This window comes from Lepidochelys kempii, chromosome 7 (assembly GCF_965140285.1).
Source record: "Lepidochelys kempii isolate rLepKem1 chromosome 7, rLepKem1.hap1, whole genome shotgun sequence".
NCBI classification, from domain to species: Eukaryota; Metazoa; Chordata; order Testudines; family Cheloniidae; genus Lepidochelys; species Lepidochelys kempii.
In genome coordinates, this window is record NC_136386.1 from 10,745,195 (window position 1) to 10,763,025 (window position 17,831).

A 17,831-nucleotide genomic window follows, 5' to 3' on the forward strand; every position below is an offset into this window, starting at 1 on the left:
TGTGGAATCCAGACCTGTGGTTATTAATTGTATTTGTATACTTTCTTTAATGTTGCAAATGATTTCTGTCAGGAAGCCATGAAATCAAGGTTCCTGAAAGTATTAGCTATCATATTAAACAAATGTACCCCATGCTACTTTACATTTCAGGAACCATTCTTTTCCATAGTGTCCCTCATTTAGGATGACCAGACATCCCAATATTATCGGGCCCATCCTGATATTAGAGACTTTGTCTTATATAAGCAACTATTACCTGGCCCCCCCCAAAAGTGTCCCGATTTTTCACACTTGGTCTCCCAACCCTCATTCTGGGTCTTTCTGTCCCCACGTTTGAATTATGGCAGGCAGGCGCTCATTAGTAATCGATAAGGATCATGTTCCCTTGGGAGGAGAGGTAAAATCCACGCTGACGGGGACACCCTCTGAATTTAAGAGTGGGTGGGTGAGTGGATAGGGGGGAAAACGTCTCCCCCCTTTTCTCCCTAGAGATTTTACATGACAGCTGGTCCCTGCTGAAGGCAAAGGAGCGCCAGGGAGGGATAACCTCCCGCACCCCCAACAATTTATCCGCTGGCAGGGAGGGGCGCAGAAAGGTCCAAGCAGCAGGGTGAAGCCCCGCCAAGCCTTCACTCCCCACGCACAACTCAGGACACGACTCAGCTGCGCCAGGCGATAAGCGCCCCTAAAGAGACGAGGCCCATTTCACCCCCTCGTCAACGCCTTGCCCCACGCGTGGGTCCCCTCCCACCCCGCTGGCCTGATTGGGGCGGCGGCGCAAGGAGGGCGCGAGGGAGCGGACAGCTCCGCCGGCGGCTGGGGCGGGCGGGGAGCCCCCCTCCCGGTCCCTTGGCTTTCATGGCTCCCGCTCCTCTGCGCAGGCTCAGCCTGCCCCTAAACTTGGCTCCGGAGAAGCAGCTCGCCGGAAGTTGAGCCCGAGCCAGCCCCCCCAAAAGGTAGCGGCCGCTCTCGCCCCCCTCCAGCCCCAGCAGGTAGCGGCAGGTCGAGCCCCGTGGGTGGGACAAAAGACGAGGGAGCGGGGCCATGCAGCGGCAGCCTGCGGGAGCCGAGGCGCCCCCGCCCGCCCCCGGCGGCGCTAGGAGGCCGCGGGAGTTGGATGTCCCCCGATGAGGATCCCGCCCCGCTGCAGCAGGGACACCGGCGGGGGGCCCCGGCGGGCGGAGGAGGCGAGGCGGGGGCAGCATGCCGGCGTGGGGGCGCCGCAGCCGCGCTCCGCACCCGCTCAGCCTGGCCTGCGCCTGAAGCCGCGGCGCCTGCCCAGCCGCGGGACCGATCGCGGAGCGAGGTGATGGGGCCGCAGCGCATCGCGGGGCGGGGGCTGGCAGGGAGGGATGCGGCCGCCGCCGCCGCCGCCTGGGTCCGGGGGGGCGCCGTGGGCAGCCCGGCCGGGCGGTGAGCGCTGGGACCGGAGCCCGTGAGCGAAGCCCGGAGGAGGAGGAGGAGGAGGAGGGGAGGCGCCCACACCGCACCCGACCGATGGCGAACGCCAGCGAGCTCAGCAGCAGCAGCAGCCCGCACCTGCCCAGCCCCGGCGGCCTGCTCAGCGCCTCCGGCCTCAAGCTGGCCACGCTGGGCTTGATCCTGTGCGTCAGCCTGGCCGGCAACGTGCTCTTCGCCTGGCTGATCCTGCGGGACCGGCACTTGCACCGCGCCCCCTACTACCTGCTGCTGGACCTGTGCCTGGCCGACGCGCTGCGCTCGCTGGCCTGCTTCCCCTCCGTCATGCTGGCGGTGCGCAGCGGGGCGGGCGCCTGGCCCCACGGGCCGCTGAGCTGCAAGGTGCTGGCCTTCCTGGCCGTCCTCTTCTGCTTCCACGCCGCCTTCCTGCTCTTCTGCGTGGGGGTGACCCGCTACATGGCCATCGCCCACCACCGCTTCTACGCCAAGCGCATGACGGGCTGGACCTGCCTGGCCGTGGTGTGCATGGTCTGGACCCTGGCCATGGCCATGGCCTTCCCGCCCGTCTTCGACGTGGGCACCTACAAGTTCATCCGGGAGGAGGAGCAGTGCATCTTCGAGCACCGCTACGTCAAGGCCAACGACACGCTGGGCTTCATGCTCATGCTGGCGGCCGTCATCGCCGCCACCCACCTGGTCTACGTCAAGCTCCTCTTCTTCATCCACGGCCACCGCAAGATGAAGCCAGCCCAGCTAGTCCCAGCCATCAGCCAGAACTGGACTTTCCACGGGCCGGGAGCCACCGGCCAAGCTGCTGCCAACTGGACGGCTGGCTTTGGCAGGGGCCCCACCCCGCCCACACTGGTGGGCATCAGGCAGGCCACCCACAGCCAGATCAAGAGGCTGCTGGTGCTGGAGGAGTTCAAGATGGAGAAGAGGCTCTGCAAGATGTTCTACATGATCACCCTGCTCTTCCTGCTGCTCTGGTCCCCCTACATTGTGGCCTGCTACCTGCGGGTCTTCATCAAGGCCAGCACCATCCCCCAGGTCTACCTGACTGCTTCGGTGTGGATGACATTCGCTCAGGCTGGAGTCAACCCGATCCTGTGCTTCATCTTCAACAAGGAGCTCAGGGTCTGCTTCAGAGCCCACTTCCCTTGCTGCCAAAGCATACAGAGCACCCAGGGCACCATTCTTTGTGATCTCAAGAGCTTTGGGATTTAGGGTGGCTTTTCTTTTAATGAAAAAATAGATCATTTTCCATATTTCTGCATATGCACTCGAGTTCTGGTTCTGAGGAAATTCAAATCACCACCCTGCCCCCAAACTTTCAGCTGTAAGAAGCTATTTTGTTTATTTTTCTATACTCTGCATATGCTGTCTTCAAAACATAAGAGATTGCTGCCTATGGGCCACTTACATGAACAAAATACCCCAAACCTTAGGCTGTAAGAAGCAGTTTTATTTATTTGTCTTTGTGTAGTTTTTAAAAAACAAAACAGGGCTCCGAGTTTCTGGTCTTGCTTCTAACCTTTGTAGGTGTGACTGCACCTGATATGGATAAAATTCTGTTCCTGTCTGTTTTGATAAAGGCTTAACAATTTTATTCAAGATTTGATAAAGGCCAAGACAAAATTTTATACTAAAGTTATTTTTTGATGACCTCAAAGGGTGTTGTTTTATTATTTGTTTTGAAGTCAAGAAGAGGAAGTTCCTAATGTGTTCAGAAGCAGTGTTCAGTTTCTATGGGGAGCTGTTGGGTTGACATTCTCAAGTGATTTTAAGTATTGAAAGTAGTGATGTAATTTTTGCCTGAAATGCAAACACAGTGTAGAACTAATTTTAATTTTTCTTGTTGCACTGCTCATTTGGTAATATTTCAGAATTCTTTGTGAAATGTGCTTTTAAAATGAATATCAACTTTAAAAATGATCAATTATAGCAGTTTTTAAACTAGGTTGAATTCATATTTTACTGACTTTGTAGGAAGTTATCTACAAAACTGGGTCACATACTTGTACATTTTGACTGTTTTCTTTAATAAAATACTGAAACTTTATGAAATTAGAATGGCAATAGTGCTTTTTGACATAATTTGTGTGCATACAAAATTGCATGTCTCATGTCTGAGTATAATTCGCAGTTTAGGATATCATGGAGAAGTACAGAGTTCTCCTTTGCTGTTCAATCTCATTTTAGGTATTTATACCAATAAAAGTCACTAAAGTATTTTTAAAGAGACTTAAGTTCATGATGGGTGGCAGGTTTAAATAGCACAATTCTTTTTCTGTCTGCTAAAACTAATTACTATGTAAAAAATTGCTCTATTAATGATGGGAAAATTCTGGATAATTATGTATCACTAATTTTAGTAGGCGAAGGAGTTTAACACAGTTGCTTGGTTTAACATTGTGCTCATCTGTAGGCTCCACTTATCAGGAAGGTTATTTTGAATTATTAATGGGCTAGGCATTTTTATATTGTGGGTTATGCTGTAAAAGACTTACCTAAAGGTATTAACTGAGTTGCTGGGAATGGGATCATGAACCAACCTATCCTGTCCATGCCAGGAGTTAGCTTCTTCAGAGATATGTAGTTAAAAACATTTGTTTGGCAAGGAAGCTCTCTCTGATGTAAAATTTAGCAAACAGTAATATTTTCACTGTTTTATAACAAGTCACATACATGACAAATAAGGGACTTAATTTCTGCAAAGAAATTTCAGTGACTGCTGTAAGAGTATTTCCATAAACACTAGTCCAAAATTATTATACATCCCCTAGATGAGATATATCTGTCCTGAGTGTAAAGTTACTGCATAGATGTATTTGCTATATCTTAACAACTTGTAGTCTCTTCCATTAAGGTTAGGTGTGACAGTTAAATTAGAGGGCTGAGAAGACAGCCTCAGATTTGGATAATTTGGATACACCAAATTTTTGCTGTAACTCCGAGTCTAGAAAACTTGAGACAAGATTTCCTGAAGTATGTGGTACAGGCTTTAAGAGTTGAGCTTTCACTTCAGTAGTAATGTACAGAAAGCAGATGAAAAGGTTCAAAAACAGGAACATGAATTTAAATAATCAAAGTGGCTGGATTTTGCCAAAGTTTGAAAAAGGAGCCTGATAGCAACTTAAATAGTTCAAAGGTTTGAACTACAAAGTGAAACTTAATCGACAGTTACAGAATTGCAAGTGGAAATATATTGGGGTTTTTAGGGTTTTTTATGTTACAATTCTTACTCAGTTAAGGCTTATTCACAGAATAAGTTGTTCTTTTCAGTTGTATTCAGGTTTTACAGAGTAACACTGATGTTGGAAAATTTAAAAAAGTCTTGTAGAGATACAAGAATGTGACAACCGGGGATACCCTTTAAGGACACATTAACAGTCTGAAAATGCACATCCAAGTTCTCTTCCCTTTCCATACTAAGAGAAATAAGAAACACGGCATTTTTTTTTTCCCCCTCTAAGCTTGATTTAAAAAGCTTTTCTGGTGAGTGCGGAGCGGTGGGGAGAGGATGAAGAGACCGCTAAACATAGCTTCTAAACTCTTAGGGGGAAGATCTCTGCTTTTAAAAAAATATAGTGGTAAGATGCAGTTATTTAAAAGTGTTCTTGCCACTGCAAGAGCCAGATTTCACTTCTTGAAAGACTAGAGGCATGAACAGAAATCTATAGTCAACACTGGTAGAAATTAAAAATCACCTCCAGGAGAGTGGTGGTTCTATTAATATTTAGGAACTCAGACAGCAGCATCAGATCCTTCTGCTGTAAAGGACAATGTTGCTGTGTGACAGTCTCACTAAAACCAGAAAAGTTTCCACCTCAGTACATGAAATCCCATGTAGGGACAGTGAGCCTGATCCTGCACCCTTTGAAGATGATGGTGGTTTTGCTGCTGACTTCAATGACAGCGAAATCTGGCTGTGATATACTAAAAGGCTTGGATAAAACAAAAGAATGTCAACAAATACATAAGGCTGTTTAGTACTCCTTATTCTTGTAGGCAATTCCCAGTGCTATCTAAGGGAATTCTGACATGGACCAAGGGCAGAGTGTGGAAATGCTTAATATATTTCATTCTTAACCCACCTACACAAAAAATACTGAGCTGGATCTCAGTCATACAGCTGTAAGACCGGAGTGACTCCTCTGACTTCAATGGAGCTATTTTGGACTTACATCGTATTCCATAACAGAATATAATTTAGGTCCAGAAAATACAAAATTAAGCACCAAAGACTGACACAAATGAAGAAAGCTGTATTGTTCACAGTTCATGTATACCAACCAAACCGCCTTCACAAGTTATATTCGATTGGCAGAATCAGTCACTGCCCTAATTATACACAAAGCAATTTATCAGGAAGTAAAACAGAATAGCAAAAGAAATGTAAAAACAGTGAGATGAAGACTGTTCTTCCAGAGATGGTTATAAGGGTGAGAAAGTTACTAAAATCAAATGCACAAACCATCATATTCAGTAATAATTGTAATGAACACCTTCAAAGCACTTTACAATGTTAACTAACTAGTTTTCACATCGTTCCTAGGAAGTACTATCCCCAGCCTACATATGGGGTAACTGAGGGAGAGAGGTTAAGTGGCTTGACCAAGGTCACAGAAGGAGTAAGTGGCAGCAAAAGGACAACAATCTCAGATGGTATGCAAGAGTGGTAAGCGGGCTAACAACTGGATACCGTCCCTCTGAACAACCAGATGAGAGAAACATACATAAGGCAGCGTGGGTTAGTGGATATGGCACTGGACTGGAACTGAGGACCCTGGGTTTTATTTCTGATTCTGTCACTGGCCTGCTGGGTGACTTTGGACAAAAACCTTTCTCTGTCTGTACCTCAGTTTCCCCATCTATAAAATGGGGATAATTATGTTTACCCCGGTAAAGGTTCTTTGAGGTCTATGGGTGAAAGGCAGTAAATAAGAATTAGCTATTTGTATTACCTAGCCTCTTCTACCAAAAGAGGTATTCGGTTTCATGGCGTTAGTACTGCATTCACAACAGACATTTCAGAGGTCCTGCAAAGTAATTTAAGGGATTTGATGAATGGCAATGGGGCTGTGTTGACATACTGTTGCTTTCAAAGTTAATGTACTTAGGTAGGATTTGTATCTAGCATTCTTTACTTGATTAATATATACTGTATACAGTATATTAAAATAGCTTTCCTTTTCCAGGGAACATTATTGTTCAGTGTCACAGACAATACCAGCATCAGCTCATGGTAGCATCTTACTAGCCAAGCTCATATACTGTAGTATACCTTATTTTGCATACATTATGGCAGGTTAGTTAAACTTATTTGTTTATATTGGCAATAAATCCCTAACTTTGACGTATTTCATGCATTCTTTTCAGATACTCCCGGTGACATCCTCTCTGATGAAGTCAGTAGAAGTTTTGCCAATGACTTCAAGAGGGCCAGGATTTCACCCTCTGCATGTAAGCAAATAATTGGTCTGAAATCTAAACAAATACTGAGTATAAGGATCTCGGCTCTGCAAGACAAAGTGCGGTCTTGCCCTCAGAGGCCTGCAGTATTACTGTGCCGAGGGTCTGATGCTGTCAGAAAATGGCTGTACCAATGAGGAAAATGTTCTCTAGTAAAAAAGGGGGGAAAGTTTTGCCCTAGCTGTCATGCTGGGGAAGAGAGGCCCCCAGCCTTGTGTGGCCACATAAAGGCTGCCAGGTTTGCAAAGCTGGAGAAAGAGCAGGGGCTGTACAATCAGCACTCCCCTCAGGGCAGGGACTAGGAGGAGCAAAGTCTCTGTTTCCCCACTCCCAGGAAGCAGAGCTGGCCAGCTACAAAGGGAGAAAAAGATGCATCCCAGAAAGTGGGGAATAACTAACAAGAGGGCAGGAATTATGACTGAGTCAGTGCTTTCCTGAGGCTTTGCCTGCGTGCAGTGCAGTTTACATGAGACAAAGGGTTGAACCTACAGGCTGCTCAGACTTATGCTGGAGGATTGGCACAGCATACTCCTCTAGGATCACCGGTGTGCAAAAATGAGCTTCACACCACGCCCCTACTCTTCCCTCTCACACACCCCACCACTATGCATGCAGCTCAGGACCCGCTGTACTTACATTTAAAATCCTTCCACGGCTGGGGCCCCATCCCACAGCCAGTGCTTACCAAGAATTCCCACTGGAGCTTCTGACCACAGAAGTGGCCTCACGCCTTTGACAGTGGAATATTTTTGCCTTATAGAGCATAAATCTAAAATATCTCAGGATACTGTATTTGTTTAGATTTCAGCTCAGTTGGTAACAGAGGTGTATAATCCCACCTTAAAAACCCTTATTTAAAGTTGACAGCTCTGTTTCAAAATAAAATATCATCAATCTCACTAGGGCTCTAATTTCTAATCCTTCCCGCGCAAGCATACACAAAAATAGACTATTGTGATGCATAATCTGAGCCAGAAAGCTATGATGCTGGCACTGTTCAGAATGTCAAAGAATATAATGAAGCCCAGGAAAAATGAAACCTGTCTTAGCCACCACTCAAGGGAGTGACAAAAATCGGTTGCTCAGCAAAAGTGGTCTCTTAATAAAGATGGAATAGAATTGTACTCAGTGGGGGAAGCAGTAATTTTGAGTGGTCTCTTAAGACAGGCGGTTGCCTAATAAAGGTGATTACTGTACATTTAATAAAGATTACTAGATATGCAGCCAATCAAGCTAATTAAGTTTGAAAACAGCAGCCTCTAAGTGAGGCAAGTTGCCAGAGTGCAACACAGGTCAAAAGCTTGGTTTCATTATGTCATAGTGCACTTTTGGACCTTTACAAAGATTTTTCCTTCCGGAAGACTGGAGTCAGTGTATTTCTTTTATGAAGTCCCTCGGGCTAACTTTTTCAGAAGCAGTCACTGATTTTTGAGGACCCAACTTGGGCCTGGGTTTTTTTTTGTATGCTTTTTTTTTTTTTTAAAGAGGTAAGCATCTAAGACTCCAATTAAAGTCAGCCTCAGAAGAATCAGGCCCAAGGTGTCAAAATTGGAGCATCCATAATTAGAGAATGATTTTAAATATCTGTCTTGAAGTGCTTTGTTCAAAGCCATGGGGGAATTATTGTTTGAGACCATGTATTAAAACTCACTAGTTCCTGGCTCCCACTCATGCTCAAACCAGTCTTCTCTCACTGCTATTACACTAAAGGACTGAACTTTTCAAAAGTACTTAAGTCCCATTTTCAAAAGTGACCTCAGTTTTCAAGCTACTTTTGAAAATGGGACTTGGGTAATAATTTCAAAAGTACCAAAGACCTGCTCCTGTAGTCTTTGCTCACCTAGAATTGCCACTGACTTGGGGCCCAATTCCATAGCCCTCATATATTGAGTGATTCAGTAATCCTTACTCATACAACAGTCCAAGCTAAGGGTTGCAGAATTGGACCCTAAAAGTCTGATTTTCAGAGTCTGAGCAGATATCTGGGTGCTAAGCGCCTCTGAACATCAGGCCCTATGTGACCTTGTACAAGTCAATTAACCACCCCATGCCTCAGTTTCCCTATCTGTAATTATCTTTACCCATCTTTGTATAAAACAGCTACTGATGACAAGTACTACTTCTTATTATGGGTGAACAGTCCGTTACTATGCAGGATTTCATCAATTAACTATGGAAGTAAAGCTAAATAGTTTTTAATGTGCATTTTTCTGCACTCTATTTGTATGTAATGACCTCAGTACTTGGAGCTCCTTTGATTTTGTGGGTCAGGCACATTTGTACTGTGAAATTTTACTGGATATCTCTTGAAGCCAGCACTGCTCCCTTTGGTTCACACTTTTCACCTGTGTTGTGGCCAGGTTGATAACACTCAGCAGTTAGCGTGGGAAAGTTTTAAAATCGTCTTGTAAGGTTATGAGGAAGTTATGAAGTCCCAGCTGATCTTAGGCAGTCAGCATAGTACACTACAAGGAAGTGGAAATCTAGAGCCAGAAACCATTGGAACAAGCTGCCAAGGGAAGAGGTGGATTCTCCGTTTCTTGATGTTTTCATATCAAGACTGGGTGCCTCTCTGGAAGATCACTTATGTTTACCTAAGAGCCTATTGGACTCAGGACAGGAGCAACCTGGTGCAGTTATATGGGCTCAGTTAGACCAGATGACTGAGTGTTCCCTGCTGGCGTTAAAATCTATGAAAAAATGTCACAGGGCCAGATCCTCAGCATAGTCACTGGAGCTACACTGATTTGACCCAGCTGAGGATCAGGCCCATAGTTTTCATTTCCCATACTCATACAGTGAGGAAAGACCCATGATGATGGCCTCTCCCATCAAGTTTGACAGATGAGCTATGGTCACTTATTGTGGGTCCTGGGCTGGGGCCAAAGACCAATTTTGGAGCTGCAGCCCTGTCTGCAATTGCCAGAGGTGAAGACAATTGTTGATGAATGTGAGCTGCTTCCAGTTTTATGCCTCACAAGTCTCTCCTTCGTTGTGGCAATCTACAAAGTCCATCAGTACAATCTCAATCAGTACAAAGTACAATCTCAAAGTCCATCAGTCTCAGGTGATGGAGCTGCTGCCATCAGGTCTTGTCAGGGGCTCAAAGCTCCCAGGTGTTGAGATCAGCACTGCAAAACTGGAGGTTAGTCTTGAGAGTGTCTGTGGAGCATTTTCTTGGTCTGCCCCTAAAACAAGTTCCAGTCTCTAATTCTCCGACGGCAATAAATATAGGCAAAAAGAGAGCAAACCCCCTTTTTCCTCTTGAACCCACTGTCCTGGCTTCCAGGCATCTCTTTAAAGCCAACCAACCTGAGGAGAGGGAACAGATTCTTACTATGTTAATGTAATTAGCCTGTTTACGGTTAACAATGTCATCTTCCCTGACTAGCTGAATTATTAACAAGGCTCTGCTGTATTGCCTCTGCTCAGCCCAGCTAGGTCCACCACCTGCTATTTTGGTATTCTGCTTCCAAGGATGCACAAGACTTAAATTAAAGACAACTCTCCTCTCTCTCCAAAAGCACAAACAGATCTCCTATCGCAGGTGACAGAGGCTTATAAACATTCCCGTCTATATCTATTACATGGCCTAAAAGGGTAGACCAGGCGTAGAGGGCAAGGCTGGATGCTGCTGGCTCATAAGAGCTCCCCATTGAGATTTAGATGGCAATCCAGCAGGGGCCTTGTAATTTCCTGTAGTGATCTATTTCCTGAAGCCTTTCAGGAATTGCTCGGTCCCCATTTTGTCTCTCTTTTTACAGTGGTCCATAGGTGCTGGAACTAGGGGTGTGGCTGCACCCCATGGCTTGAAGTGGTTTCCAACATATACAAATTAAATGACTTTCAGCATCCCCACTGTACAAATTGTTCCAGCACCCTTGCAGTGGTCAGTGCCATCCACTCAAAGACACAGCAGAAGAGAATGCGCAGTGGCTTACTTTAAAAGAAGTGTGTTTTGGTGTTCTGATCTCTCACCCCAACGGAGAGAGAGTAAATTCCCAAACACGTAAGACAACCAAGAGACCATGAAAAAATAAATCTTGTTTTTTGTTTATAATTTGTTGCCATTTTTTAGAATCAGGAAACAACACTCTAGGGCCTGATCCTCTGCTGGTGTACATTGGTTGAAGTCACTGACGATCTGGCCCATTGTCTTTGGTTAGGTCAATAGTGAGACATGCTCCCCGGCCTGAAACCATGAGAAACACAGAGAAAAAGAATAAGAGGGACATCAACAAACATTAGTTCTCAAGGCATCGATAGCTCTGATTATGCAACGAATCACCCTCTCCTTTTTGCTAAGTTTTTAGAACACTTACTCATCTAGTATAAATATTACTGCTTTTGCTTCTTAGTCATTTTAACAAAAAAAATATCGTAAAAGAATTCCAAAGGGGAAAAATATGAAGGCAAAGATTTGAGGATTGAAGGCACGGTGCTTTCTGACACTGAGAGAAAGTGGAATGATTTAGCGGAGTATTACCTCACTCCATCAGACTATTCAATCTGTTCCCATCTGTCACCTCGCACTAGGAGGAGGAGGGTGGACGGGAAGCTGTTGAGCAGTTTGATAGAGTGAAGTAGATCAAGTGGGCTTCCCTCTCCCTGCATTAGGCCTGACATACTAGTGCTGAGCAATATTGCTGTACGCCTCCAGTGTATTACGTCACACTGGAAGGGTCAGAAGTAACAACCATCCCTCTCTATCCAGCACTAGTGAAACAGCCCCTGGAGTATGGTGTTCGGTTCTTTGCACCATATTATCAGAAAGACACAGCCCAAGTGGAATGAGTTCAGAGAAGAGCAGTCAAAAGGATCAGGGTCTGGACACACTGATCGATGAGAGCTTGATATGTACAGCTGAGCTAAACTTTGACTAAGGGGAGAGACTGTGGGTGTAAGTGCCAAGAGCTATAACTAGGAGCAATGGTATGAAATTAAGAAAGAAAAAAATGTAGGCTGAATATCATGGAAAAAAAAGAAAATCTTCCTGACAGCAATATCTATTAGGCTGCAAAATAGTCATTTCTCAAGGGAAGTTCTGGATGCTCAATCACTTGTTACGTTTAAAAGTCAGCAGGGACATAACTCTGAAGGAAATGGTCCCACTGTGGCCAAGAGAGGGACTGGATAATCTAACAAGTTGTTTCCCTCTCCAATCTCTATGGCACACGTTGGATCAAAATCTCTCCTGCCCTTGGGCTGCTTCCTTTGGTCAGACTGTAAGCTCTTCAAGGCGAGGACTGTCTCTTTACTACGTGTGTGTAGTGCACATAACACAAAGGAGCCCTGGTCTGGGCTGGAATCCCAAGGTGCCAATGTAATACACACAATGTAAAAATGAGTTTGATCCACAGCCCCCTGAAGTTAACGGCAGTTTTGTCATTGACTTTAATGGGCTTTGGATCAAGCTCTGCGGGTGAAATCCAGGCTCCACTGAAGCCCAGGAGAGTTTTGCCATTGACTTTAATAAGCCCAGGATTTCACCCTAAAAGCTTCACCCATGGGACAGAAGAAGTGAGAAAAAAAATTACTGATGTGGAGAAATCACTAGGAAAAAATAAGAGCGAGAGAGAGAGAATGCATGTAAGCAGTCACCAAAGGTTCCACCCCTGAGTTTGCCTTCCTGGTAGATTGTGCTAAAGACCTCAGATGCTCTATCTCAACACAGCAGTAAATTGAATATGGGTTTGATTCTACAATCATTAAAGTCAATGGCAGTTTTGTTTGCAAACTTTCTGTATGACCACGGGCAAGTTGTCTCTGTGCCTCACTTCCCCATCTGTGAAATGGGAATAAGACTGTCTTTCTCCCACTTCGTCTTGTCTAGTGAAACTGTAATCGTTTTGTAATCTTTTTGAGGCATTACAGAAATACAAATAGTAATAATTGGATTCCTAAGCATGTTAGTTTTTGTCATGTCGATGGTACCTTGCCTCCCTTTTCCATAGCGTCTGCCAAGTTTTCCGGATACCTTTTAGGGAATTTTCCCCCTACCCCATGTCTCCTTCAGCTATTTGAAGGTAATACTGTGATGCACTTAGAAGACTTAGAACAGACCTGGCTTTTCTTCCCTGTAGTTATAGGAATAGATAATACCCCTTTCATTTGTGAGTCTTTTAATGGTGCTCTCCACAATTTTTGTGTTAGAAGCCACCAGACCCCAACCAGAGCAGCAGTGCGTATATGTAGCTAGGCCTCGCACATTGTGTATTTTCAGTAGATGTGGTTATTTGGATCCAACACTGCCCCTCTATTTCCTTCATATTTGTTGCATAAAGATCACGAGACACAACATTTTCTATCTGTATTCATTCTGCAGCTTCCAAGAAAACTCATCATTGCCTTTCTACCATGAGGGCCATAGCTTGAATATTGCAAACTGAAGAACAAACAATAGAGATGTGCAGCATCTTGCAGGACCTACTCCACCAAGGCTGCCATCTTGGATTCCTTTCTCTGAGGAAAAGATCACTCATGTCTGTGTTTGGGAGATTTAATCGCTTCTTTTTGCATTTAAAATTCCTCCTCTTCTGCCAACTCCCCAACAGTCCTGCCGCTCCCTCCTTGTTACTGTAAGAACTGCAGTCTGTTCTCATGACATTGTGTCAGAATTTATCCACAGATAGATCTCTGACTGTGGAGTCTGGAGTCCAGAAAAAAACCCCAAAACAGACTCAGCCCTCCCACCCCATTAGATCTGCATGCTCCCAGAACAAAAAAAGGAGTGGCTATGGAAGCCAATGGGATCCCTTTTACAAGGCTATATCTATGTCTGCACCTTGTTCAGTCACAGCATTTAATAGATACATTTGTGCACTTTACAATTCAAACCACATGCAAGCCTTGGGCCAGTTTCTGTAGGATGCTATGGCTCCATTCTGGTGATGCACAGCGGCTGATGCATACCAGTGAATTGGGCATATATATTACATATGACCGCTTGCACATTATTGGCCTAATTCTGCATTGTGCAAGCACCCACAACTCCCATTGAGAAGGAACAGAGGAGTCACCCTGTGCTAGATGTGCATTAAAATCTTCCAGATTCCTGGGTCCATGTTACTGATTGATGATGATGACAATGCTACTCACTGAGTTCGGTAACTAGTTACGAAAACCTTTTTCTGTCCTTAAAAAGTCCTGCCACGCCTTGGGATTCTTCTAACGCCTGCTGGAAAACACATTATGCGTTGTCAAGATCAAACTCCTGAGACATCTTGTTTAAATCAAGGGATTCTGAACACCTTCTGTTTCTTTTAAACAGCCATCTGGGCAGCAATAATAAGATGTGGTGCTAAAGGGGGCCTGCGAACAAGGCCTTTAGTTTGAAGTCAGACTTGCTGGTATTGTACGTCATTAAGGTGCATTATGTTGGCAAGGCAAATTAGTAAAAAGCCTCTTATAAGATATTGTAATGGGGTCACACCCACCTCATGCAAGCGCCTCCCGGCCAGGTGTGTGTCTGCACCTCTCTCAGTCTGTAGCGACCCCTGTCGGTGGGTTCTCAGGTGGCTTCGGTGACTCAGCCCTCCGGCTGAGTCACACACAGTCTGTATGTGAAAACAACTCAAGCAGACCCCTTCTGGGGTATGAGTCCAACAGGGCCTTTCGGGTGTCCTCAACACGGACTTCAACTGTCGCCTTCCCTGGACTCTAGTCTTTAATTACTCCTGCTGTCTTTACACAATCCGAGCCCTGGTATGGGGCCAGGCCCCCAGGGCTTCCTCCCTGAAGCTGATATTTTCACCCCCTCTGTGCCTTTCACTGACCCCAGCTTTCCAGTTGAGTCAAGTTCAAGTCCCCTTTCGGTGTATCAGAGTCCAATAAAGTCCAGTACCACCGACTCTCTTGAGGGGTTTTCAGTCCCCTCTCTGAGTGCTAGGCCACTACCCTGTGGCTGGTGGGGGGAACCCAGGCTGCCCACTCTTTTGAGTCCCAGCCCAGGTCTGACCCAGTGGTGCCTAGGGCAGCTATCACTAGTAATGCCAAGGTCAGGGCAGGCTGCAAGAGTGAGAACAGATACTCCCAAGACTGGTGGGTAACACTGAAGTTAAATTCCCCAGCTAGTCACAAATTGTGTTCCTGATCCCCCACACTGGTTAATAAAAAAATCACACATCCCTCTTTTATTGCATTCCAGTTCTCTGGCTCCCAATCAGCACATAGATCCAGTACAGTGAGAAGTTATTTGAAACTCTGCGCACTATACAAAATGTCTACATTACCAGGTCAATATGAGTCTGGTTATTACCCAAAATATCGCGCTGCCAGCCAATCATAGAATCATAGACTATCAGGAAGGGACCTCAAGAGGTCATCTAGTCCAATCCCTTGCTCAAAGCAGGGCCAATCTCCAACTAAATCATCCCAGCCAGGGCTTTGTCAAGCCAGGCCTTAAAAACCTCTAAGGAAGGACATTCCACCACCTCTCTAGGTAACCCATTCCAGTGTTTCACGACTCTCCTAGTGAAAAAGTTTTTCCTAATATCCAACCTAAACCTCCCCCATGGCACTTGAGACCATTACCCCTTGTTCTATCATCTATTACCAGTGAGAACAGTCTAAATCCATCCTCTTTGGAACCCCCCTTCAGGTAGTTGAAAGCAGTTATCAAATCCCCCCCTCATTCTTCTCTTCTGTAGACTAAATAATCCCAGTTCCCTCAGCCTCTCCTCATGCAGAGCTAGTCCGTGCACAGTCCTCATCTCTGGATGGTCCCTGGCTCTGTTGCCCCATACCCACAGCTGCTCCCAGGATAGGTATACGTATTCACTGCAGAAGGAGCACTACAATGCACTTGCATTCTAGCTGGCAACAGCCCTCTGTGTAGTTCACTACCACCCTCGCTCACACACAAACACACACACACATTATTCCTAGCTCCGTAGCTATCATTATCCTGACAAATTCCTGCAGCTAGGAAGATTCTATGCATAGGCTTGTGAGCAGAAGCCATTGCAGAAACAGGGTGGACTACATAAATATGGGCTCATACCTTTCTGATGCTCCTCTGGAAAATCCCTCTGCACTCCTGTTGCTGAAACCTGTGGACTGGGTTTCTCATGGTCCTAATGCTCCCCTGTCTTAGACCTGTGCAGAATGAGTACAAAGTGGATGTAAGACTCTACCCAATCAGAATTCTCTATTGATGTACCCCAGTGGGAGTGTTTCACACCCACTTTCCCCAGGTGTAGATGGCTAAAGCAGGTGCAAGACAGTGGAGATGCAAACTCACTGGGCCAGATCCTTGTTCCCTATTCCCTCAACATCCTTTCCTCTGTGCCAGTAGCACACTGCCTGGGGAATTACACTAGCTATATGCTAATCTCCCTTGTGGTTAGCATAGGATGTGTGTGTCAGGGGCATAACTGATGGAAAGGGGGAATAGCTGGAGAGCTGCTGTGGACTACTGATCTGCTTGTGCAACAATGACTAGGGGCATATTGCACCTGGGTGCAACTTAGAGAAGCCACAAAGTTGCTCTGAATTGTTCCAGGGGTCACACTGGGTGCAGGATCAGGGCAGCTGCACCAAGATAGCATGTGACTGGGACATTCGAAGGGACCAAAAGGGAGTAAGGTGCCCAACTGCTCCTGACTTTCAGTGGGCACCTAACTCATTTAGGCCCCTTTGAAGATCCCAGCCTTTACCCTGCTGGGCCAGGTGCAGCACCAGTGCATCTGAGGACCTAGAACACATAGAGGTGGGGGAAGGCAGCATAGCGGTGAGACAGCTTGCATAATGGCAGATGTAATGGCAACTGAGAGGGGAAGTGGATAACTGTAGCAGTTATGAGTTATGTATGTAAATAGATGCTGTAGAGAGCCGGGATGTCAGTAACAAGAATATGTAAAGCTCAGAACAATATGCAAGTTAAGCAGTGAGGGCCAGGTTGTGACCCACTATATGTGCTTGGTCAGGAAAGTAAGGGAGTGAAAGGTGCCCTCTTACATTCTACTCCCTGAAATGGGCTATATCACAGCACATGGGGGAAGAGAAGTGAGGTTCCATATTTCACTCCCCTTCCCCTGATGTACCAGCTCAGTGGCAGGGGAAATAATCTACACAAAGCATGGGGCTGGCTCACATTGATCCCTTCTGGAGCAAAGCAAGTGGGGGAAGCAGGGAACAGACTGTGACCCTATAAGCCATGATCTGGTTTACTCCTGGAGCTGTGCAAGATGCCATAGATTTGCCAGTAGGTTTTGTCCAAAGAGAGGGAAATTGACATTCTAGCCCCACTAGATATTATCACACAGAGAGACATGGAATGGGAACACTATTCACAGCTGGAACCTGAGAAAGTAAGTACATTTCCCTAAGGGTAAATTCAGCAGAAGTCCTTCAACTCCTACCTAGCCTTTATAGAGCATGTTCTATCAGTTCTCATAATGCTACAACGGAGTAGCATCACCCCCGTTTTACAGATGGGTAAACTGAGGCACAGAGATTAAATGATTTGCACATACTCACCTAGCAGGTCAGTGACAGAACTGGGAATAGAACCCAGATCTCCAGAAGCCCAGTTGCGTGGGCTGTCCACCACAGACCATCCCCTCCTGCTTAGATAAAGGTGATCAAATCCAGGTCCTGTATATGCTATGATTCCACTGCCTTGGAATTCACCTCTTAATTTGCCCAAGAAGGCCCTTCTAAGCTCATCACTGCTATTACAATGAAAGTCAAACCATAAGACAATAGGACCTGGCCATTTTCAAGCTTTCAGTTAAGCTACAGAAGCCAAACACTAGAGTGCAAAATAAATAGACCACGTGTTTTTCTAAAAGTCAAGACTAGTTACCATTGACAAAGCATGTTTGAGGTTTTCCTCCTTCCCCTGTTAATGAACATACCCAAATCATAAACAAATGCACAGTCACACACAAAGACATGCTGTCAGAAGAATTAATTATCTATCACAGGGGAAGATGGGG

The 17,831-nt window shown here is 45.7% G+C and overlaps 1 protein-coding gene across 1 annotated transcript; it reads left to right on the forward strand.

Moving 5' to 3' along the window:
• The first annotated feature begins 771 nt into the window (after positions 1 to 771).
• Positions 772 to 3,442, forward strand: GPR27 (G protein-coupled receptor 27). The gene has a single exon (XM_073354810.2). It carries the CDS (start codon positions 1,498 to 1,500, stop codon positions 2,641 to 2,643), a length of 1,146 nt encoding a protein of 381 aa, XP_073210911.1. The 5' UTR covers positions 772 to 1,497; the 3' UTR covers positions 2,644 to 3,442.
• Positions 3,443 to 17,831: the final 14,389 nt, after the last annotated feature.

Excerpts from the sequence above, each read along its gene's own strand:
- GPR27 (XM_073354810.2), top strand. The coding sequence starts at position 1,498 with ATGGCGAACGCCAGCGAGCTCAGCAGCAGCAGCAGCCCGCACCTGCCC.